This window comes from Rhinolophus hipposideros, assembly GCF_964194185.1.
Source record: "Rhinolophus hipposideros genome assembly, chromosome: X".
NCBI classification, from domain to species: domain Eukaryota; kingdom Metazoa; phylum Chordata; class Mammalia; order Chiroptera; family Rhinolophidae; genus Rhinolophus; species Rhinolophus hipposideros.
This window is the reverse complement of record NC_138046.1, coordinates 117,172,900-117,198,509: the sequence shown is the minus strand read 5'-3', so window position 1 is coordinate 117,198,509 and position 25,610 is coordinate 117,172,900. Positions and strand designations below refer to the sequence as shown.

The 25,610-nt window shown below is 44.6% G+C and overlaps 2 protein-coding genes across 2 annotated transcripts in view; both read left to right on the top strand.

Moving 5' to 3' along the window:
* The window catches only part of GRPR (gastrin releasing peptide receptor), a 40,170-nt gene extending 31,424 nt beyond the window's left edge, over positions 1-8,746 (top strand). The window contains exon 4 of the transcript XR_013992926.1: positions 7,152-8,746. The gene's annotated coding sequence lies outside the window, so the exon portion shown is untranslated. The remainder of the gene's footprint in view (positions 1-7,151) is intronic.
* Positions 3,863-8,210, top strand: MAGEB17 (MAGE family member B17; the record flags this gene model as incomplete). Its single annotated transcript, XM_081043116.1, has 2 exons — positions 3,863-3,931; positions 7,152-8,210. The coding sequence occupies exon 2, from the start codon at positions 7,209-7,211 to the stop codon at positions 8,208-8,210; it is 1,002 nt and encodes a 333-aa protein (XP_080899242.1). The 5' UTR covers positions 3,863-3,931; positions 7,152-7,208.
* Positions 8,747-25,610: the final 16,864 nt, after the last annotated feature.

The following is a 25,610-nucleotide window of genomic DNA, read 5'->3' as shown; positions in this document are numbered from 1 at the left end:
TCACCTATTATTAGATTAAAAGGCCCATGAAACTATGAGGCTGAAACATCTGAAACTGCTGATAATGGATCCTATTTGACTACGAAAAGGTGATTTCATATGGTTCGACTTGAATTGATTGCGTTCATTCTCATGGCTCATTCTGTGATATTGAAGAACAGAGCTGATCATTGCTTCCTCAGTTTACAGGATAGTCTGTCGCCCCCAAAGCGAGTCTGTTTAACTTGGCACGAGGGAGTGAACGGTGTTGTTGTTGGTTGCCCCAGGAGAAGCCTACCAGCGGGAACAGCTTTCTGCATCACAGTGAACTAGAAAGCTAAGATGAGAAGGATGGGACCCTTGGGAGCAAGAACACAAGGCACAGAACACACCATATTTGTGGGAAACCTGAATGAAGTTCTGTGGCTCTAGCTGTGCTGGAAGGAAGGGGCTCAGCTTCACCCAGCACCAATGATGTACCAAATGCCGTGCCAAGCACATCGCTATTCCGCTTCACAAGCACCTTAAAAAGTGTTCAAATGATGAAGCTGAGACCCGGGGAGATTACTTTACAATCCCAAGGTCACATGGCACAGTTGAATTGGCAGAGCTTTAATGTGGACCTGGAGCTCTTTAAGTTCCTACTCTAGATTTTGACCTAAGGCTTGAACTAGTGAGAAAGCTGAAGAATATTCACAAACGTCATCGAAGATGTTTCTAAGCACCTAAGTTAAGGACTCGCGTCAGGCAGAGTCTGAAATGCAGCACAAAGTCAGTGGACAAGGAAATCCCTTAGCTCAGTTGCCTCTAGAGACACATTCAGTTGCAACCAGAAGCCCTGGGAAGATTTCACCCCCCCCCCATGTTTGTGACTACCCAAGGAGAAAACAACCTTGTATAGAGGTGCAGAGAGGACCCAAGTGAAAACACTCCATCCAGGGACCCTTTGAATCAGAATTAGTTGGAGAAAAGGAGTCAGGAAGAGGTGGAACCATTTACTCCCCTGCTTCTCCTCCCCAACGAGTAAGGTATGACAGGGGATGATTTCCTAGGGCCTGGAGACCCGGGCTACCTGAACAGTCTCTAACAGAAAAACCTCTCCTGCACTAAGGGGCCAAGCCATGAGCTCAGGTTTGGACTTCGGTCTCTGAGCGCCTAGCCCAAAGTGCCCAGTCGCAAACCCAAACATCACCATCTCTCAGCCCTCTCTGAGCTCGCATTCTGGAAGATAACATTATTTTCCTTCTTTTTTTTTTGCCAATTTCAAATTCACTCCCAGAGCTGTATAATAATATGGAAAGACTCAGATAATTTTATGATATTTTAAAAGGATCATTTTAATGGACAGTAAAACCTCACACATTCAACACCTCATTAATTCCCAGACAAGCTTGAAAATTTTGGTACAACTCAGGATTTCAGTGTTCAAGGTACATTATATAATTTGGGCCTGTTGTGAATCCAAAATTTTCATCACATTGCTTCAGTTTTAGTTATCGATATTGATAATGTACAACATTAAGAAAGTAAAACTGATTTTCTTAAAAAAAATTTTCTTTCTGTCATCTGGTTTAACTGATTCAAACATGACCTTTTTTGTATCCAAATCAGCAAGGTTGTGGGTAGTAAATTTGTTGGAATGGTCAATTCAGTGAGTTGTAAAAATACATGACACACACTTGTTTAATGTCATGTTCTGTTTTGTTTTAAACATTAGGCCCATATTTTGTAAATTATAATTGTACTTGTTACTATTAACTGTAAATATTTATTGCATTAAAAATGTGCTGTGTGTTAAATAACTCAGAACAAGTTCCAGGTGTGATACTTAGTATAAATAATGTCATGGCTTGGCTTTGCCTAGACTCCTTAGACTAATGAATTATTTATAAGAAATTCACAATATAATATGAATGATTCAGATCCTTTTAAATGTGCGACTTTAACTGTGTGACCATGGAAAATTCTATCTATGAAGTGTGTTCATTGTATTCTTATTTTTCAAGAAATGTTTACAATGCTTCTATCACATTGTACATGGTCTGTATGACATTAAGTCAAATCCAGTGTAGTAAGCTGAATATTCAAGTCGTAGAAGATAAGAAATGTGTTTTATTTCTTAATATAATAAAGCATAATTTATGAAATGGACAGATGCACTTATTCAGTGTTCAATAAAATATAGCTGCTGCATGAATGTAGTCTGTGGCCTATGCCCTAAGGCTCCTTGCTTCCGGAACCATTTACATCAGAATCACCTAGGCTGGCTGCTTGTTGCAAAAATGCAGATTCCCCAATTTCCTATTGACTTGGGACACCTCGCGGGTGTGGCCTAAAAATCTACAGTTTAAAACAAGCACCCTGGGTAATTCCTCAGAACACTAGAGTTCTGTTTTATTAAACTTTTAAAATATGTATTTAACTTTTGAATAAGTAAGCCATTCTCATGGTTCAAAATTGAAAGCATAGAAAGGTATTCAGTGAAAAGTTATCAATTCTACCTTTTAGGCATATATTAATATTTACCTTATTTATCATTCCAAATAGAACTGTCAAACAATTTCCATTTGCAGTGCACAGAGTCACTCATCAACAGTGAAAATGCATTCCTACGTCAGGACTAATTTTCCAGTTGGACATGATTCTCTTCTACCATGCTGTGGGCGGGTGAGCATGTTGAGAAGGTTAATAAAGTGCAAGCACCTGAATAGAGGTCAGGGTCTGTAAGAGGCAGCTGCCCAACTTGCAAATCCAAACTGTAGGAAAGCACCGTAATTAACAGTACCAGCTAATGTTTACATAATTCACCATTATTAAAAAATTGTGTCTCCTCCAGACATGAATGAAAGTAACCAGGGTTCCCTGACCTGTAAATACAGACTGGTGAGCCTTTGAAGAGCTCCTTACTGCACATCCCTGTGGATGGTAAAACTTGTTATAAGGTGTCTTAGTCTGTTCAGACTACGATAACAAAATTACCATTGACTGGATAGCTTACAAAAACCAAAATTTTATTTCTCACAGTTCTGGACTCTGGGAAGTCCAAGATCAAGGTACAAGCAGATTCAGGGTCTGGTGAGAGCCTGCTTCCTGGTTCAAAAATGGCACCTTCTCAGTGTGTCCACACACAGCCTAAGGGCCAAGGGAGCTTTTGGGGACTGCTTTCATAAGGGCACTGATTCCATTCATCAGGACCCCACCCTCATGACCTAATCACCTCCCAAAGACTCCCACCTCCTAATACCATCACCTTGGGGGCTAGGATTTCAACATATGAATTTGGGTGCGAGGGGACACAAATATTCAGTCCACAACATAAGGATTCATTTGAATTAGGAAATCTGCTAATGAAAAACATGCAGACACAAAAGTAAACTTTCTCATACACAGCCCCCAAGAATGGCTTATTTAAAACAAAACCACTACCACACTATCTCACTCATCCCAGCCTTGTATCTCTTAATTCACTTTTCATCTCCCTACTCTAAAATGTACCTCAGGCAATAAGAAGAAAGACTGTGTACTCAGTACTAGATTGGAATACACAGCCAGAGCAAGAAGAATACCAAAGTAAATAAGGAGCATGAATAAAGAAAAAAGAAATAATATTGATGACCATATGATCACCTACACGTGCAATGTCGGATCACCTCAAAAGAAAAGGGCTCACAGAATCTCGAGGCTCTGCCCCTTCCCTGCAGAAAGTTAGTAGATTAGAATAAAGTAGCATAAGAGGCTGTCTGGTGGGTGAAGAGAAGCAATGGCTTTTTCTGTGACAGCCCCACCCCCTGCCCTGGGCCTCTTGCCTCTAGCTATAGCTTCCTCTTCTCTCCTAACTCCAGAACAAGGAAGCGAAGTTTACAGTCGGAAAACTGCGCAAGAGTTTGAAGGGCTATGGCATTTCCCAGGAAGACTTTAATCAAGGAGACAGGAGCCAAAATGAGGACCCCACGTAAGAGACTGGGAAGATCAACACTCCACAGTATAGACAACCTTCAGAGACCAGCCTGTGGCTTCTCGAAGACCTATACGGTGCCAGGGAGTCCTGTGAGGCTGAGTCCCCTCAGTTATACGTCAGGGTTCTCAGGAACCGAGAGAAGGGTGACCCCAGGTCAGTAGGGGGGGTGCGAGCCTCTGATGGACTTCAAGGTAAGGACCCAGAAAGAGGAAGGACGGAAGGACCCAGGCAGAACAGGAGAGTCCTGCGGCGTCCTGCCCACGCTGTCTACCATTAGAGGTCTGGAACAGTTGTGGCTGGATCTGGCTCACACCGACTTCTAATTCTGTTGTCTCAGAAAGTGAGGGCCTTGATCTGAGGGGTGCAGTGTCAGGTCCTCTGAGAGTGGAGTCCCTAGACTAGTCAGGTGCCAAGGCGATGAATTTTAGGGAGGAATGAGGGAATTCCCCACATTGAAACAGAGGAGACACCACTGTAACTGCCCCCCACGACCTGGGAGTCCCAGGCAGAGTTGTGAAGTTGAGGAAACCCCTCATGGCCACCTGCTGGGCCTCAGAGAGAGGAAAGCATCGGTCTGCCATGTTTCCCAAAAAATAAGACCTAGCCGGACAATCAGCTCTAATGTGTCTTTTGGAGCAAAAATTAATATAAGAGCCGGTATTACACTATATTATATTATTATATATATTATATTATACTATATTATACTATATTAATTATATTTATTATATTATATTCCCAGTCTTATAGTAAGATAAGACCGAGTCTTATATTAATTTTTGCTCCAAAAGAGCATTAGAGCTGATTGTCCGGGTAGGTCTTATTTTCAGTGAAACAAGGTAGTGAGAGTGAGCCCTAATTCTTCGAAGTGAGGAGAACCAGGAATTAACAGGAGTAAAGGTGAGGACATTGTGATATGAGGGAACCCCTTCAGCAGAGAGAGTCACACATTCCCTGTGCTCTGTTCTTAGTCTAACCTGAGCAGAACGGTCAGTTCAGGGGCTCCTCATTTCTTCCCGGAGGGTGTCAGTAGGGGACAGCCTGGGGAGGAAGGGACCAGCCCTAGTTATGTAGAGGGAGGAGTTTGAGACCTAACTGGGGTTCAGGTGAGGACCCTGAATACTAAAGAGAAGACCTCTGAGGAACAAAGCAAGTTGCTCAGAGCTCTACCCCTGCCGGTCAGGTTTGGAAGTCCGACGCAGGGGTAGTTAGATGTGATACACCCCGACTTTCTCTTCTAGGGACTCAGGGAGGGTGTGAGATTGGTGGACTCAAGTCAGTGGAGGAAAGAGTCCCAGGCTTAGTTTCATAGAACCGCCCCTGCTAACAGTCCTCAGAGACCCCTTGGCCGGATGTGGCTCACTCTGACTTCCGCCTTGGTCTGTGACATAACCGCCGGTCGGTCGTTGGAGAGTGGAATTCCAGGGCTGGTCAGGTAACGAACTAAGCACCCTGAATATTTACTGAAGTGGCCATCCTGCCCATCACCAAGGGAACCCCACAAAATCCTGTTCTAGCGTCAGCACTGGGAGGCCCCAGTACAATTTTGGGCTTGTGTGTGGAGCGCATCAGGGAAAGAAGGGCCTTGGTCTAAATGCGGAGGCCACAATTCTATTGAAGGAGGAAACCTGGGCCCTAACGAGAGTCCTGGTGAGACCCTCAGTGCTAAGGAGGGGACCTCTTTCCCAAAAGGGGCGGAGGGCAACCAAGACTGGGAGCGCCAGGCAGATATAGGCAGATCCAGTGCGCCGGTTCTTCCTCTCTACTGACTAAGGGAAGTGGGGCTTCGGGTGGGAGGCTGACGGACGCAGATCAGTAGAGAGAGGAGTCCCAGGCTTTGATACATATCAGTGGGGTCCCACACAGTCCCGCCCCTGCTCTTAGCCCTTGCAGACCCCATACAGCTTTGGCAGTCAGCCCTTGGAGGTCCTGTACAGTCTTGGCCAGATATGGCTCCCTCGGATTGACGAGGTGAGGACCTTGGTCTGAGGGGGCACAGTGCAGGATGGAGTTCCAGCACTGGTCAGATACGAAGGTGGAGACCCTGAATATGGACTGATGCATTACCACCCAGTGCCCTCCTCTCCCCAACTTGGGAGGTCCTGGCAGAGCTGTGGGGCTGACTTCTCCTTGGAAGTTTCCAGAGAAACGAGAGCCTTGGTCTAAGGCAGTGATCCCATTTCTGCAGAGGGAAGAGACCTAGGCCTTAACAAGAGTCCACAGTGATGACTTTGTCCCCAAAAGTGAGGGCCAACCAGAGCCCTGCCCTTGCCCTCAGCTCTGAGAGGTATCCTAAAGGACACCCACAGATGTGCTGTGCCCCAGCTTCCTCTCTAGGCCTGGTTGACTCCTCAGTGAGGACTTGGAAGTCCTACCTGGAGCCAGTCAGAATCCAGAGTGAGGACTGAGCTAATGACCAATGGGGAACTGTGGGATCCTAGAGAGTCTCGACCCTGTTCTTAGGCCTTGTTGGTCCCAAACAGCCTTAGCCGGATGTGGCTTACCCTGAACTCCCAATATGAAGTTTCATTTAATCAAGGACCTTAGTGTGAAGGGCGTGGGCTCATATCTACTGAAAAAGGAGCTCCAGGACTGGTCATGTGTCAAAGTGAAGATCCTCACTGACAAAATGAGGACCAATCAACCCCCAATGGAGAGAGCTGCACCAAGTTCCACCCCTGGGAGGCCCAGGGCAGAGCTGACAGATTCAGGTGCCCCCTGACTTCAGCTTTCAGAGTTTCAGTAGATGCAGGCCTTGGTTTAAAGATTGGCTGACTGAGTTTAGCAGAGAGGGGAGCCCCAGGCCCTCTTGGGAGTGAAGGTTAAAATCCTGTATGAGGAATGAGGGGGAACAACCACTGCAGAACAGAGGTGGCTGCATAAAGTCTCACCTCTATTGTTTCCCAGAAAGCCAAGGGCAAAGCTTTAAGGGCGAGGTGACTCCTCATTTCCTGGGGGGTTGGGGAGTTGTCTCAGAGAGGAACAGAGAAGTGAGGGTCTAGGTGTGAGGAGAGGAGTGGTCCCGGGCAGGGCTTATCAGGCTGCAGCCTGAGGTTCAGTCTAATACCTGCACAGGGTCATCAGGGGACCAGGAGAACAGGAGCCCTGTGGGGTCCTGGAGAGTGTCCTCAAGGACACTTTCACAGAGGCGTTCTTGAAGCCACAATGGCATCTCCCTGTGGAGGGGACTCACACTCTTATCTTCCTCCTCCAGGTGCCTGCATCACGTGGCTTCCTATCACACTCCCACCTGCTGTCCCTAACTACGGTCATGCCTCGTGGTCAGAAGCGTAAGCGCTGTGCTCTTGAGAAACACCACCACGCCCGAGGTGAGGACCAGGGTCTTGAGGGTGCTCAGGCCCCTCCAGCTGAGGAAGAAGAGTCCCCCTCACCTGTGTCTGGGTGTACTCCACTCAGCTCCTCTGCTGCAGGCACTCTCCAGCAGTCTCAGAGAGCCCCAGCCACCAGTTCTCCTGTTGCAACGATTTTCTGTGCAAGTTCTGGTGAACGTGCCAAGAGCCAAGGGGGGGAAAGTCTAAGTTCTTCCCAGGCTCTGGCCTCCTCGGAGAGCACTGGTAAAGATCCTCTGACCAGGAAAGTAGGCATGTTGGTACTGGTTCTGCTGCACAAGTATAAAATGAAAGAGCCCATTACAAAGGCAGAAATGCTGAAGGTTATCAACAAGAAGTACAAGAAGCACTTCCCTGAGATCCTCAAGAGAACCACTGAGCGCGTGGAGCTGGTCTTTGGCCTTGACCTGAAGGAAGTCGACCCCAGCAATCACTCTTATAGCCTTGTCAGCAAACTGGACCTTCCCAACGAAGTGAGTCTGAGCGATGGCATGGGCTTTCCCAAGACTGGGCTCCTGATGCCTCTCCTAGGTGTGATTTTCTTGAATGACAACTGCGCCACCGAGGAGGAGATGTGGGAATTCCTGAATATGATGGGCATGTATGCTGGGAGGAAGCACTTCATCTTTGGGGAGCCCAGAAAGCTCATCACCAAAGATTTGGTGCAGCAAAAGTACCTGCAGTACCGCCAGGTGCCCGGCATTGATCCTCCATGCTACAAGTTCCTGTGGGGCCCAAGAGCCCACGCTGAGACCACCAAGATGAAAGTGTTGGAGTTCTGGGCCAAAGTCAATGATACGGTCCCGAGTGCCTTCCAGGCCCGGTATGAGGAGGCTTTGAGAGATGAGGAAGAACGAGCCCTGGCCAGAGCTGCAGCCAGGGTCCTCTTCAGGCCCACGTCTAGCATCTCTTCCCAGGACTAGTGAAGTTTGAGGCAGTCTTCACATTGAAATTAAAACGGGCTGTCAACCTTCTAAGTAGTAGAGGGACAAGGTGGGGATGAAGAAAGCATCGTGTATCTTTTCTTGTGTTCCTGTTTTCATAAGTAACTTCCAGGTTTACCTTTTCCCCTTATTTTTCCAATGTGTTCCTTTTAAAAAAAGTTTATTTAGATTCAGAACCTAACTTTATGAATAAAATGGCTTACACAATTATTTTTGTTTATCAACTTTGAGAGTAATGGTTTTGTATTTTGTAAATCAAATTGAAAACACTTGAGTCTTTTATTGTGGTCCAGAAAACAGAGCACTGGATATAATTTTTCTTTAAAATGTGAAAGAAGCCCACACTGAAAGAGTTAGGATAACGAAATAGTGAAAAAAAAAAATAAGTAAAAGATGGTTACTTCTTGGTTTTTCTTATTCCTTTTACTCCCTCTTTGGGTAAAATTAAAAGCTATGTAGAAGCATTTGCTTAGCTTATTCAAGAACGTAGGAGAAATTAAATTGTTGTAAATTAGAACTCTTGGCCATTGTCTCTTTTGTTCCCCAAACACGAATTGAGTGCCTCCTCTTTCTAAAGCATCATGCTAGTTCTGGGGATGTGGAGACAAAGAAGACCCAGCCCCTGCCAACAACATTTTAGAGCCCAGGAGAAGCTTTCATACGAGGAGCATGGTGTGGTCCACACCCAACCCTGAAGGACAATAAACGGAAGGGTAAGGAGGGAGGAGTTTCCAGGCAGGAGCAGTGCAACAGACAGTGCAGGTTGGGAAGGTGGGACACTGCCGGCCCTCCGTTGGGGGAATTTTAAATTTGGCTGCACCAGGGGTTAGATGAGTCTGATAACATGGTGAGCAGGGACCAGACTCTCATGATGGTGGTGGGTCTCAGAGTGGAGAGACTACGCCTGGAATGGAAACCTGCTCTTCACAGTTCCTGTGAATCTGAGAGACATCCTGCCCACCTGGGGCAGGTTTGGAAGGACTCCTGTGCTCTGTCCCCGTGCAGGTGAACACAGTGCACTAACTAGGTGTTTTCTGCACTTTGTGTCCAGAGTTTCTGAGAATAGGGTGACATTCAGCAGCCGCTGGGCTGGCCCACATTGTCCTGGCCTAGGGGGTGACCTAGACCATTCCATTAAAAGGGAATCCAAATGTGGCACTCTTCTATGTGATATGGAAAACCGTAATTAAGGTCTAGACCTTTGGTGATGGTGGAATGAACGAAAATGGGGATGGGCAAACGCAAGGGCAGCTTGTGGGGGGAGGGTGATTATGGTCCTTTGCTCACCTGTAGTAGCTCCACAGTGCGTCTAACTGGCGAAATCTACCTCACGCCCACGTCAAATGAATGATCATCTAATGGGGAAATATTACTTAGTTTTATTTACTAAGCAGCATTTAGGCTGATTTGGGCTTTGTTTTTCGTCCTAGAACATTGCATGTTCTCTGACTCCTCGATTAGAAAAAAAAAAAAAAATCCCAGTATGGTACATGGTATCGTCTGAGGTCAAAATAATTCTGCTAGTAACTACCACTGTAAAACTGCCAGTACCTGCCAGGCACTGTGCTGGGTTTACAACATACATTCCATATATCCACCAGTCCTAGAACACAGGGTTTGGCAAACCTGCTGAAAGAACCTGAGGCTCGTGGACTCTGCTAATGACCTGTCACTAGCTGGTTAGTGGCAGAGCCAGTTCTAAATCCATGGTCTGAATTTGTTTACAGTCCACACTACCGCACTCCTTGCAGCCCATCACAGATACTGTGTGTCATAATTCACATGTCCTTTCAGTACTCCAGGATGTTTCTCAGACAGTAAAAAGAGGGCTCTGTGTACTAACTAGTGGTTTGGAATACATAGCCAGAGCAACAAAAAAATATCAAAATAAATGGGTGGTATAAATAAAGAGGATAATATTTGGTAACAATACAATCATCTACACGCACAATGTCAGATCACCTCAAAAGATGGGCTCACAAAAGCATGCGTCTCCAGCACTGCCTTGTAGAAAACCAATCTATTAGAATAAAAGTTGCGTAAGAGACGAAGTCTGGTTGGTGAAGAGAAGGAACGGATCAGCTGGCTTTTCTCTGACAGCGCACCACCTGCCCTGGGCACGCGGCCTTGAGCTACAGCTTCCCCATCTGGCACCACTCCTGTGACACTGATCTTATCTGCAAGGTTTGCAGTAGGAAAACTACTGGAGCTTGCATGGATGCAGCATTTCCCAAGAAACCTTTCATCTAGGAGGCAGGAGCCATGATGTGGATAGCTATGTAGGAGTGCTGAGGAGATGAAGACCCTAGAACATAGATGGTTTCACAGTGACTAACCTGTAGCTGCCCTCAGGCCTATGGGGCCCCAAGCAGGACTGATCATCCTCTTGTCCCGCAGGGTTCTCAGGAACCAAGAGTATTGGTCTCAGGAGGGTGACCCCAGGTCAGTAGAGGGAGTGCGAGCCTCTGATGGACTTCAAGGTGAGGGCCCAGAAAGAGGGTCCCAGCCAGAACAGTGGGGTCCGGTGGAGTCCTGCCCTGGCTTTCCACTCTTGCAGGTTTGAAACAGTTGTGGCTGAATCTAGCTGACACTGACATCCAACGCGGTGGTCCCTGGAGGTAAGGATCTTGATTTGAGGGGAGCAGCTTCAGGTCTGCTGAGGGTGGTATTGCAAGAATGAGCCTGACACCACAGTGCTCAGGTGTCAAGGTGAAGGTCGTGAATGAGGAGTGAGGGAACCACCCATTCCAGAACACAGTGAGACCCACAAATCTCCACACATGCCCCAACCCCCACTGGCAACCTTGGGAGGCCCAAGGAAGAGTTGTCAGGTTTAGGAGTCACCTTATTTCTGCCCGAGGGTCACAGGAAAAGGAGGGCTTCTGTCTAGTTAGGCAACTTCAGTTCTGGAGAGGTGGAAACCCAGGAACTAACGGGAGTCAAGTTTAGGATACTGAGTCACATGAGGGGTTCCCCACCAGCAGAGAGCTTCGCACAACGCCCCATGTGATCTTACCCCTAAAATGCCTCGGGCAGGCCTTCAACTCAGGAGCCCTTCATTTTTGCCTGGAGAGTCACAGGAACACAAAGACCTTGCTGTAAGGGGCATCCCAGTTTCACAGAGGGAGGAGTTTGGGCTCTAACTGGTGTCCAGGTGAAGATACTGAGTACTAATGAGAGGACCTCTACCGAACAGGGGGCCTGAGGCAAGGGTAGCCAGGTGTAACTCACCCACCATCCTGGGGACTCAGGGAGGTGAGGACCCTGGTATGAGGCTGGTGGACCAAGATCAGTAGAGGGAGAAGTCCCAGGCTTTGATTCATATCAGTAGGGTCTCACAAAGTCCTGTCCCTGCTGTCAGCCCTCAGAGGCCCCTAGAGTCTTAGATGCATGTGGCTCACCTGGACTTTCTTTCCGGGGAATCCAGAAGGTGGGAACTTGGCCTGAGGATCATAGACCCTGAAAGTGGAGGGTGGAGTTCCAGGACTGGTCACATTTCTAGGTGGGGACCCTGAATGTGGACTGAAGTGATCACTCTGCCCATCACCAAGGGGACCAGCCAGTGTCGTACCCTCTCTCAGCCCTGGATGGGTGGACAGAGCTGTGACATGACTTCTGCCCAGAGGGCCTCAGGGACGGGAGGGCTTTGGTCTAAGGGTTGGTCCCAATTTTGCCAAGAGAGCAGACCTGGGTCCTAACTGCAGTCTAGGTAAGGAACCTGAAAGCTATCCAGGAGACCTCTCTCCAAAAGGGGGGCCATCCACAGGCCCACCCCTGTCATCAGTACTGGGAGCCCCAGGCAGGGGTAGCCAGATGTGGTGCACTCGACTCCCCCTCTTGGGAAGCAGGAAGGTGAGGGCCTTGTTCAGAGGCCGGTGGACTCAGGTCGGTAGGGGAGTCCCAACAAGCCCAGAACAGACAGAGCCCCCTCGGAGCTGTCAGCTCTGGATGGCCCGTGGCAGGGGTGATGGGGTGAGTTGTCCCCTCTCTTTCTCTTAGGGGATCCCAGGGAGATGAGGGCCAGGTTTTAGGTGTCAACTTCAGCCCAGCAGAGGGGAGGGGCCCAGGCCCTGCCAACAGTTGATATGATGGTGCTGACCATAAACTGAGAGGCCCCATCGCAGAAGAGAGGCTCCCCACTGCCAGCCCCTGCTGTCACTCCAGGAGGCCCCATGCAGGGCTGACAGACTGCAGCCTAAGGTCTGGCAGTTTCCTCCACGGGGTCCTCCTGCCGCACTCCTGCCTGCTGTCCCTAAGCACGATCATCGTGTCTCGTGGACAGAAGAGTAAACTCTCTAGCAGTAAAAAAATGCCTCCAGGCCCGAGGTGAGGACCAGGTCTCAGGGGTTCTCCGGTCCCTGCCACAGGGGAAGTGTCCTGTCCTCCTGCTCTCCATCTTTCAGGCATATTCCCTAGAGCAAGCATGATGTCAAATCACACGGTGCATTCCAGGGGCCTCAAAGAGCTCCATCTACCACCACTGCTTTCTGTAAAATTCACACACAGGATCTTAGGAAGGTGCTAAGAGCAAAGATGGGGAAGGGACAAATTCCTCCCAGGCTGATGTGACTATTTTTATGTCAGTATTCACTAGAGTCCCCTTAACTCAGTGTTTTGGAGCCAGGTAAAGTAGACACATTATGAAATTTCTTTTCTTTTCCAATGAGATACTCATCATATCACTCTTTAAATCAACCCAATATGCACCAAAAAAGTGGCAAAGAGAAGTAAGTTTGATCAATGTATGCAAATACTCAAGAATGGGCAAATGAAAACTGAGAAATAAGATTGGGAGGAGAATGGGAGAGTTTGCTTCAAAGTGAGGTCTGAGAAGAACTTGTAAAAGGGTGAGGCTGTGAGTAGGAACTTTGGGTTGGGGAGGACAGGACGAGGAGGTGGGGAAGATAGAGAAGGACCTCTAGGGCAGAAGGAGTCTCTCTCCCCACACGTCCTCCCTGGGCTCCTTCATTCAATTCTCTGTGCATTTACTGGGGAGGCAGCAGGCTCCAGGCAGGTTGGCTTTCTGCACAGTCAATAGACAGGTGAACAAGACTTCATCTCCCTTTCGTGTGGGCCAACAGGTTAGGGATAAAGTATCTTAGTATCCTTTGGTATTTAGATTCTCGGAGGAACGAGAACCCTTAATCACAAGACTAACCGGGAAAAACAAAATTAGGCATGTCTTTCTTTTCTGGGTTAAGGTTAATTTTGTTTCTTTCATAATAAACAAGAGTCCAAAATGTCAGGACATCAATGCACTGAGATTATCCAGAGGGATTTTGATATCACCCTTCCTGTTTTCACCCTGAAATATATATTGCATACACAAAAGCATATCAAATATGTATGTAGAGCCTAGAGAATAATTATTGAACATCTATATACTTACACGTAGATTAAGAAATAGAATATTGCCAATGTCTCAGTAACCCCCAGTGTTCCTTCCCCAATTGGTATACCCCTTCCTACCTGCTATGACTGAATAATTCTGTCCCCCCAAAATCATATCTTGAAGCCCTAATGTCTTGGTGTTTGGAGGTGGGACCTTTGGGGAGGTAATTAGGTCATGAGGGTAGAGCCCGTATGATGGGATTAGTGTCCTTATCAGAAGAGGAAGACAGCTGGCCCTCTCTTTCTCTCCACTTTGTTAGGACATAATGAGAAGACAGCCATCAATAAGCCAGGAAGAGGGCCGGCCCAGTAGCTCAGGTGGTTGGAGCTCCGTGCTCCTAACGCTGAAGGCTGTCAATTCGATTCCCACACGGGCCAGTGGGCTCTCAACCACAAGGTTGCCAGTTCAATTCCTTGACTCCGGCAAAGGATGGTGGGTTCCACCCCCTGCAACTAAGATTGAACACGGCACCTTGAGCTGAGCTGCCGCTGAGCTCCCGGATGGCTCAGTTGGTTGGAGCTCGTCCTCTCAACCACAAGGTTGCCAGTTCGACTCCCACAAGGGATGATGGGCTGCTCCCCCTGCAGCTAACGGCAACCGGACCTGGAGCTGAGCTGCGCCCTCCACAACTAAGATTGAAAGGACAACAACTTGACTTGGAAAAAGTCCTGAAAGTATATACTGTTCCCCAGTGGAGTCCTGTTCCCCTTCCCCAAAAAAAAAAAAAAAAAAAAAAAAAATCTAAAAAAAAATATAATAATAAGCCAGGAAGAGGGCCTTCACCAACAAAGGAATCTGCAGGCACCTTGATCTTGGACCTCCCAGCCTCTAGAACTATAAGAAATAAATGTTTGTTGTTTAAGCCACCCAGTCTATGGCAATTTCTTATAGCAGCTCAAGCTAAGACACTACCCCAGAGGTAACCACTATTCTGAATTTTGTTACTTCTTTTCTTTTTCCCAACTTTGAATGTATCTCTAAACAATCCAATCCTTTGTCCAGTTTTGCTTGCTTGTGAATTTGATATAAATGGAACTACATTGTAGGTCGTCGTCTGTGACTTGCTTTCTTTGCTCTCTATGACGTTTGTGATACTCCTGTCAAAGCATGTGGTTCTAGTTTTTCATTCTCACTGCTGTATAGCAATGAGAATTCCAATGTATAAATATACCACAATGGATTTATCCACTTTATTTTGGTTAACATTTGAATTGTTTAATGCTGCTATGAAAATTTTTGTACATATCTCCTGCTTCACCTGTGAAAGGGGTTTTCTAAGTTTCATATCTAGTAGTAGAATTACTGGGTCACAGGACATGCACATGTGCAATTTTACTAGGTGCTGCCTAGCTCTTTCCAAAGTGGTCGTACTAATTTTCACCACAGTGGAAACATATAGGTTGATCTATATCTTTCACCAGTGTTTGAAACTTTTCCACTTTTTAATTTTTGTCCAGTTCATTTGATGTGTAGTGATGTCTCATTACGGTTTGATCTTGCATTTCCCTATTTACTAATGAGGTTGATGGTCTTTCCACATGTTGTTTTCAACAGAAGGGTCAATCTGGAACGTTTGCCTGTCTTATTACTGGAAACCGAAATCCAAAGGCAATTGTTTTTTACATAATTGCATTGAAACTGGTTACTGTTCTATTGTAAAGCCTATCACATAGTCAATGAATATAATTAGCAACCCTCAGGCTCAACTTCTTTATTCCCCTGGGAAGCTGAGACAGAGAGAATCATATATATGCTAGTACTTAAGAAAAGATGGCATCCCACTCCATCTTCGCCCATCTCACTTAGCAGACAGGAAGATCACAGCATTGACTTGGCATAGGGGCCCCTATGGAATTCCTACGGCCTCCTTTTTCTCTTCGCCAAGCAATATTACCCAGTATTCAGATTGTGCCCACCATGACTTAAGCCCTCCACTTGTGAGATTTCTTCTTCCCTCAACCTATGTCCAAGTGTGTCTGAATCGAAACTCTCAATGGTTTTCAACCAAGGCTGATACTGCCCCCTGGAGTACATTTGGCAATTTCTGGAGACAGTTTTGTTTATCACAACTCAGGGTGGGATCTAGAGGGAAGGGGCCTGATATGCTAGTAAATAGTCCCTCACAACAAAGAATTATCTGGCCCCAAGTGTGTCTAGTGCTAAGGTTGAGACATGCCGGGAATTGATGAACCCAGAGGGTCTTACCCATGAGAGGATACATTCCTCAGAGAGTACAGGTGCCACAGTCTCACCCAAATGCAATTCTATTGCCTCATGAGAGGAAGGTCTAATTGTTAAGTCCCTTTCTAATGAAAAAATGACACCACTACAGCAAGCTGGTACAATCTCTGGGTTAAGAGAAAACTTTCACAGAAATATTTAAGTAGTACATATTTTATTAATTGCAGTGCATATAAGAACATGTCTTTGGGGACATGCACATGGTGTGATTTAAGTTAAGTACAAGGAAAAAATGTCCCAATTTCCAGTCCTATTTGTTTCTCACAGAAGTGAAAAAATTACTAATTGCATATTGAGTATTAGGACAAATCAGGGCAATTCAGGACAATTTAGAGTCCCACAGGAGGGAATTTGACCAAGGGCCTTCCAGGACAGCCATGCACCGGTAGTAACTTAACTGAAATCTGATTAGTAGAGTTGCTGAACATCGCCAACAATTTCAGTAGTTTCCATTCAGGAGACCACTTTCCTTCAGAAAAAAAGAATTCACTAGCACTTGAAAAATAAACAGATTTTCCTCAAGATGATTCAATCACATTTTAATATTAATGTTTAACTTATGGCATAAAATATATAAAATTTCAATGATTCTGTACCAAATAATATTGTACTAGCAGATTTCCTGAAGCCATTAATGAGAAGAGGTGAAATAACTTCTAGGAAGAAAAATGGAATCAATTAGGTAGGGTTCGACAGAGAAGGAGAAACGTGACGATGATGTAGAGTGAGGAATTTATTATAGGGTTTATTGTGGAGATGGCAGAGCAGTTCATGCAAGGCTGTTTTCTCTGTGTTTAGAATTGAGCCAGAAGTTACTATAGTTCAGCCAGAAGGACAATCGGAGGTGAGCTGGGCATGGATGAAAGCAAAGACACACTGGAACATGCCTCTGTCTCTAACACCTCCAGTCTCAATACCGTGGGTAACCTTCAGGAGGAGCTGGCTTTGCCATGGCTATGCACAGCTCTAAGGAGGGAACCTGTCCGGAGCTGGATGAGCTTTGTGTCCAGGTACTGCCCCCTGCTGACAAGGTGGGACAGCGGGATCAGTGACAACTTGCCTGGCACTCTACAGCGGAGTTATAAATATAGCTGCTAAACATAGCTGCTGCTTAACTTCTAAACTTCTAAATCTCATGCAACTTTCCCTTGTGGTCATCCCTTACCTGGGAGCATACAAGGAAAGGAATTATGGGAAATACGATACAAAGTCACCTCAAATACACTGCTTTCCAAAAGAGGAGCAAATACTCATAGTGAAGCATTTCCCACCATGAATAGTGGAAATTAGTGAATTAGTGGATGAGAAGCAGGCAGTAGCCTTAGGAATGTGGATGTTAGAGAATAGAATCCCAGAGGATGATAAATAAAGATAAAATGACGCAGGAAGTCTTTCTCAAGGAACTCACTGTCCAGGGGAATAGTGGAACAGACTAGGGACATTATATTTAAACTGGCAGCTAAAACTATGATTATAACTGGGCAACAGTGGGGGCTGGAAGTTAATTTCTTAGAGACTATAACGTTGATTCTACCTTATAAACATGGAACTGTAAAAACTTGTATGGAAGACTAAGTAAGCTGGAGATTGGAAGGTTAACAAATCAAAGGAAAAGGACCTATAATACTTTGTAGAATCAAAGAAGGCATTTGATAAATTAAATGTCTATTCATAATTTTAAATGAACTATTAACAAAATAGAAATTGATTAATTTATTTTTTATGATAGGATATAATACAAAATCAGTATTATGATTTATGAGAAAATGCTAGAAGCATTCCCATTAAAACAAGGATGAGAAAAGGATAGTTTTTATTATCATTATTAATTTTTTCAATTTTTAGCCAAAATAATTAAACTAGAGCAATAACTCCAAAGGCATACAAATTGGGAAGGAGGAGGTAAAATTATTATTCCAAATGAATGTAGATGCAAAAATTCCAACCAAATACCGGCAAACTAAATCCAGCAACATAAGAAAAGGATTATATACTGTGACCAAGCGTAATCTATTCCAGGAATGAAAGCTTGACCTACATGCATCTTTGCAAACTGCAAAATGTATGTGTTTAAATTTATGCAATGGTATTGTCTTATAGATCTCATCTGTTTGTTTGTTTTTACTTGAGACTGTATTTTTAAGATCTTTCCACAATGCAATTGCTTTTAATTCCTGAATTGTATGGATTTCATTTCCCCATTTCCCCATTGATGATCAGCAAGTTTGCTTCCAACTCCTTGTTTTTCCAAACAATGTTCCAACAAGCTTATTCAGATACCATCATGGATTTATATGAGGGTGTATCTAGAGTCTATACAAAAAGAGTGTGATTGCCAGTTGATAGAGAATATACAAAACTTCACTCAGAACACCACTGTTTTTCTCCACAACGGCTGCACCAGTCTCAATCTGTGCTGGCAGTATATGAGTTTTTCTATTTCCTCATGTCTTCACAAACACTTGGTATTTTTTGAGTTTCTATTTTTTGGCAATAAAATGAAAACAAGGGGCACTGCTGTTTTACTTTGCATTTTTCTAATTACCAGTGAGGTTGAGCATCTCTTCTTGTTGTTGTTTGTCCATTTAGAATTCTGTTTCTGTGACTTGCCTTTTCATATAACTTGCCCATTTTTCTGTTTCCCCCTTCTTTATCTTGTTGATTTGCATGATTCCTTGTACATTGTAGATATTAATCCTTCAAATCTCCTTTTTGATGGTGAAAATATCTCCCATCAAGCCACTCACTTATTAATTGTATATGTGATGACTTTCATTCCAAAAAAATTTTAGTGTTGATGCAAACAACATCTGTGTCAACTAGACAATAATTAATTTTTAAATAATTGGAAAAATCCATTTAACAGTAGAAAATCATGGACAGTGTGTGATATTGAGATTTGCAAAGTGAAGAAGTTCAGCCTATGCTTCTTTCAATTTTGATTTACCTTTAGGTTTTTATGAAAATTAAACACCTTGTCTGCATGCAAACACCATTCTACAACACAGTAAGTCAAATAACCATATACAATATCCAGGTCATATGCCTGACAAAGAGCAGGATTCTGTTTAAGAACAATGTTAAGCTCTCTTTTTAAAACCTATTCTTTGATTTGCACATATTTTAATACGTATGTATATTTTATACAAATTTTTTTATGAATCACATTACACAATAATAAAAATTAATACATGTGATGTTTTGTAAGTTTTTAATAGACCTGTCTTTATCAGATTAAGGAGTTCCTTTTTCTTTCCCTTCTATTTTCCATTGGACTTTTACTATTATTGTAATGTTTGTCATTATTTTTAGCAATGCTTTTAAATTAAATTCCATTTTATTTATTGATATTACTACCTAAGTTTTAATTGATTAACGTCAATCTGATGTAGTTCCTTCTTTATTTTACACCTTTATGTGTGCTTTTGTTTTAGGAGATTTTCTTATAAATTAAAGGTAGAGATTTGGTTTTTGTTTTTAATTCAGCCTGTCTTTTACTGGTTGGATTTAACTCACTTAAATTTATTTTTATTATTTTGTATTTGGACTTATCTTTTTACATATTTTAGAAGTCATCTATCAACTTTTAAAAACAAGTTTAAATATAAAATTTTCTAAGCCAAAGTTATTCAGTTTTACTTACCATCTTTCCTAAGGCAAAGATTTTAACACGTTCTAACTGTGTACTGAGTAGCCCCCATCTCTTTATTGTTGCTTTGAGATTTATTTTCACTCTTGTTTATAAAAATGATTACTTTTGTCAGTCATTAATAAAACATACTGACATATTTTATCAATGTATTTGTTCATTGTTATTTCACGTCTTAAGCATTTTCTCTTTGTTCACTTATCTTCTTGCCAAAGTATATAGTTTAATATTTCTTTCAGCAAAAGTCTGTGAGTCATAAATTCAGCCTTCGTAAATTTGAAAATGTTTTTATTTTTCCCTCACTCTTGAATAAGAATTAATATGCACATAAACTTCAAGCTGGAATATATTGCTCCGTTGTATCCTTGCAACTATTGCTGTTAATGAGAAGTCTACTCTCTTTCTAATTATTGCACTATATCTGGCTTTTCTATTTAGCAGCTTTGAGATATTTTTACTTTATCCTTGCTGTTATTCATTTCCACTACAATTTGCATAAAAGTTGGTATAATTTTATTTATCCTGCTCTGTCTCAAAGTGAAGACTCAAGTCTTTCTTCAGTTATGGAAATTTTTCATCATTATTTCCTTAAATATTGCTTCTTCAACCACCCCTTCCTTTTTTCCTCATTGAACTTGCATTATGCCTGTGTATTTCTCAGTCTTTCTCCATTACAATCGTTCTTTTATAGTTGGTATCAGTATCCATGTGCTGTATTCTGGATGAATTGCTCAAGACTGTTTTCCAATTCCCAAGTTCTCCATTCAAATGTGTCTACATTTCATTTTATCCTATCTATTTTATCCTATCTATAGATCTGAGGATCTATCCTATCCTACTATCATTAATTCCAGTAACTACTTTTCAGTCTAAGTTTTCTATTTGGGTCCTTTTATATCTACCTACTCTTATTCTTTTAAGTCTGCTTTGTTTTATAGTTTCCTATTTAATTCATGAAAAAAAATTTCTGATCTACCATCTTAGGCACACTTGTGACCAAGTCTTATTGAAGCTGTTGTATTATTTCAATTTCATCTTGAGTGAGTTGGTGTTTTGATTGGTGATTTTGTCAACTGTCCTTCTTAGCATACAATTTATTCACTTTCTTTGGAATTTTAGTTTGTAAGATCATTTTGAGACTTTGAGAGGGAATCCTCTTTCTTTCTTCTTGCTGCTTTCCAACAGGTTTCTGGTACTTTTGCCTTTGGGCTAACGATACAGAACCAGGAGTTATTTGGAGTTCCAGGTCTCAGTCTCATATGATGTCAGGGATAGCTCAGATCTATACAGATCCGGCCTATGGACACCTTGGCACCTTCTGGTGTGAACGCTGCCTATGTCCTCTCTTCCTCACAGGCCCACCTATGAACCGCAGCCAATAAACCGTTGCCCCAGGTAGCAGTGAACAACAAATTTTGACAGCTGCTTTTGTCCTTCCCTGCTTTTTCTCCTGTCCCTCTAGGAAAACAGAGGAGGAGAAAATGCAGCACTTATTTCTAAAAGATGGTTACACTTTGTGCTACCCCACGGCCTGCATAATGTTTAGCATGTACAGCGGGACTTCAGTAAAGACAGAGAAGCAGATAGTCTATCCAGATGGGGAACTTCAGGAGTCAGGCTTTTAAAGAGGAACAGGGACACACACACAGAGAATCTAGGAGTAGGAAAGAGAAAAGCAGATAGAAAAATGAGGTAGAGAGATAGAACAGGAGGAGGGGAAGGTATGAGAGACAGAAGCAGATACAGGCAGAGATGGGAAGATGAGGCAGGGTTTGGGGGAGAAAGAGCCGAAGGGAGGAAGAAGAGAGAAATACACATAATGTGCGAGAGCCAAAGGCAGACATACAAAGCCTGCAAAAAATATTGTGACTACGTTGAAGGGACTCAATTTTCTTGTTGTTAAAAAAGAAAACACGGCCACGACCATAGGAGTAGATGTACCCTATTTACTGCTGAGGGGACAACCCAGGAGGTGGAAGTAGTAAGAGTGATTAATCTTCCTATCCGTAGAATGACCACTTCCAAGCCTGAAACAGAAAGCTGCTGCAAGGCACAGACAAGGAGCATGCTCACTGCCTCTGGTCACTTCTCACAGCCAGGCTGATTTGATAGTCTCTTCAATAACCCATTCATCTACAGCCTTATATTAGTTTTCATCCTGAGTAACACTAATTGCCCCTTGGCTGAAAGCATGTGTGAGGTATTGATTGAAACATTGCACCATTTTCCACGTCAGGAGCAGCTGTGTATATCTTGGCTGATGCACACATCTCTCCCCACATGGCAGGTGAGGTTATTCCAGGACCAGTGACTGCAGGCAAAGTGAGCCCTCATCAGTAAACTAGTAGTTGAGTTAATAGAATGAACCACAAGAGATTAACCCCATCCTAATAACTGATCTTCCCCCTTTGAAACAGCAAGTTCAGCTATCAGCATGAAGCCAAATATTTGCTTTTCTCCAAGAGTGCTTCCATTTATCCAAACTTGTCTATGCTTGGATTTCCCCAAGAGCAGAATCTTAGAGAAAGATATGAAAGCAAGTAGTAGTTTATGTGGGAGGTCAGATAACCGCTGGTAGGAGAGTGGGGAAATGTGAAGAGGAAGAGAAGGCAGCCAATTAAAGGTGCATTTTTAAGCCAACTTCCACTGTAGGCAACTACAGCTTATTCCTACAGGGGACTCTGGTAATTGGTGCAAAACCCATGCCTCGGGTTATTTAACCAAAGGGGCAAGGGAGCTAAGATATTTTATACACTAAGTTTTATCAGTCATTGGCTGCTCCTGGAAGATATTCTTTCCTGGAAATTCCAGCCTCTCCTATATATGAGCAGAGTGACCTTCCACTTTAAGAAATGTAGACACTGGCAGCTGGAAGTTAGCTGCAGTAGGCTAAATGGTAAGGCCTGAGGGATGTATGGGGCTCCTACAACACTTGCCCAAAAGCCTTAGTGGAGACATTGAGGCTTGCTTCATTTACTGAGCTCATCGGACAGAAGCTCTCCGTGGCTAAAGTTTCATAACATGGCTCATTTACAAGTAGTTTAACAGCCTGCATTTGTGGTGCACCTGAATTAGTCTCAGCTTCAACTTGCTCTACAACTAACCAGGCAAAAATGTTTGACCTCTCCGAGTCTCAGATTTTTTTGTCTGTCTAGTGCGGATAATAATATCTGACTTACGACCCTCACAGTAATGAAATGAAAAACAAAATCAAAATATGATAATATATATCAGGAGACAACAAACTTTTCTTATAAAGGGCCAGATAGTAAACATGTTAGGCTTTATGGACCATGTGGTCTCCGTCATAACTACACGTCTGCTGTTGTAGCAGGGAAATAGTCTACACAATAAGTAAGCAAATGAGCATGGCTGTATTCCAATAAAACTTTATTTACAAAATGTGGGGCCAGAGTCCCAGAGAGCAGTTTCCAGGCTCTCGGCCTCACGTGGAAAGGTGCTGGCTCAGTTATTAAATGGCCATCAGCTGTAATCAGATGGCCATCCGCTGTGGCTGGGTGGCCATCAGCTGTTACCGGTTAGCCATTGGCCACTAATATAACTGCTGTGGCTACACTAGCAAGGGGGTTGGTTGGTTGGCAGAGAAGCAGACAGCAGGTTGCGGATTGTGTGCCTCCTGCTTCCTGTGTCTCCAACCCAGTCGCCAGCGAGAATATAGCGGTATGACTCCACTATTTATGGCTCTGTTGTTCCTTTTTGGCCTCACCATATCCTGCGTTCTTGTGCAGGGAGCGGGAGCTGAGACCCTGCATGACACATGGTGCAATGACCAGGCCAAAGTCATGCCGGCCAAAGTTTTCTTAAGGGCTGTGGAGCAGTTTGTGCGTAGGGACACTCAGTCTCAGGAAGCCCGTGAGGAGCGGCGCCGGGAGCAGAAAACGTGATCTGCCTGGGAGAACCGTGACCACTCGGTGAGTTGGTGGTCCTCTCAAGACTCCGGATGGCACACCACCCTATTGGCCATACCAGGCATCGCCTGCTTTTTGGTGGTCCGCTGCTGCCGTGGGCTCCTAGAGTTGTGGACATCTTACACCAGGGCCACCACCCACTCAGATGCCTCGTGCAGTGAGCAAGATTCCGGCCAGGTAGGAATGACATCTGACTCTGGGCAGGAGGACATGTGGCCCCCAACACAGTGTGTGGTGCCCAGTAGCCACTGTTCTCAGGAGTTGGACCCCCGTGGAGGGGTGGGAAGATGTGGATGGTTCTCTAACCATCATAGGCCGGAGAAAGTGAAGGTCATTGGGGCCATGTGGGCTGGGAAGTGCTTGTTGAGGCAGCCCAGGTGCAGAGTTTATTGTCCTAGGAGGAACCGCTTGCTGAGTCCTCAGTGGAGGATGTGGGTGAGGTCAAGGGCGTCCCTCACCCCCAGGTCGGGGAGGACTTGGAGTCCTCGCCCTGCAGAGAGGACACACATTGTGGGGCCGGTGCACAGTCCTGGCAAATGACTGTGGACTATGGGGAATTGCCTTTTATCCCTGATTTGATGGACCGCTTGACTGTTTGCTTGGGAACGTGCCACCGTGTCGTGGAACCGGTGGATGTTTGCTTCCTGTGTCTCCACTGGCTGCCATCGAGAATATGTAAGCACCTTGGCTGTGAGCCGTTATTGTTCCAGCACAGTGCCCTGAGAACCCTGGCTGTGCCCAGGAAGCCTGGCTGTGCCCAGAGAGAGTGGCAGTGTCCTGAGAGGCCCTGGCTGTGCCCAGGAAGTAGGTGGACATCGAGGGACACCCCCTGGGACATTACTTGAACTGTAGAAACTTTTTCTTGTGAGCTGGGTTCCAGACACAGGGCCCCTTGCAGAAGATGCTTGTCACATAGATTGTGAGGTGAGACCCTATAGGGGTGGAGTGTGGGGACGGAGACAGGAGTGAAGTTTCCAGGTTCTCGGCCTCACGTGAAAAGGTGCTGGCTCAGGTAGTAAATGGCCATCAACTGTGATTGGATGGCCATAAGCTGTGGCTAGTTGGCCATCAGCCGTAACCAATGAGACGTTAGCCACTAATATAACTGTCGTGGCTACTCTGGCAAGGGGCTTGGTTGGTTGGTTGGCAGAGACGCAGATGGCAGGTTGCAGATCATGTGGCTCCTGCTTCCTGTGTCTCCAACCCAGTCGCCAGTAAGACCATAGTGGTATGACTCCCCTACCTATGGCTCCGTGGGTGTTCCTTTTTGGCCTCACCATGTCCTGCGTTCTTATGTGGGGAGCGGGAGCTGAGTCCCTGCATGACATAAAAACAAGCAGCAGGCTAGTTTTTGACTAGCCTGCCCATGAGCAGTGGTTTGCCAATCTCTTATATACAAGGGAGGCCTTTGTAAATGTTAGTGCTATGCATGCTCCATTATCATTTATTCCTCAAGAAGTCACTGGAGTTCACCATCCCTGTCATCCTACTTTCCTTCTTCATGCCTCACAAGTTTACGGAGCACCTCTTCTACGAAAGGCATTTTGCTGGCCCGGGGGTGTGGTGCTAATATGACAGACACTGACCATGCCTAAGACCTGGGAAGTGAATCCTAACCCTGCTCTCACACCAACCTGCACCACCAGAGAGCCATTCCTTTGGATCAACAAATGACAACTGCAACTGAAATTCTCTCGATGCCTGGCAGTCGGGGTGCAGATGTGGCATTACTAAAGAAGCTTAACCTTCTGGGCCCCACACTTGCAATGGCTCCTTCCAAGGCCCTGGAAGGGCCCTTAGCAATGATTCATATGGTCATATACTTTCATCAAATTCACACATGCAATTTATTTTAACCACAATTGGTTAAAGTCACCATCTTTTTCAACTCTGACATCCTCTATCACACTTCCCCTTGTTTTTCTTTTTTTTATCTTCCCCTTTGAAAAAGCACAGTAATCTAATCAGCAGTCATTCTAAGCTGTTTTTAATGAAAACCATTATTACTGTTTGGACTTCAGAGTTATGGTCTATTGGGACTTCTTTAAAATAGCCCCCCTTTTAAGAGGCAATAATTAACAATAGTTAAATAATTATTCACTACAGTTCTTTGGTGTCACTATGGCCAGAGCACTGTTGGGGAGCGCTGGTATTGGGAGCCACGATTA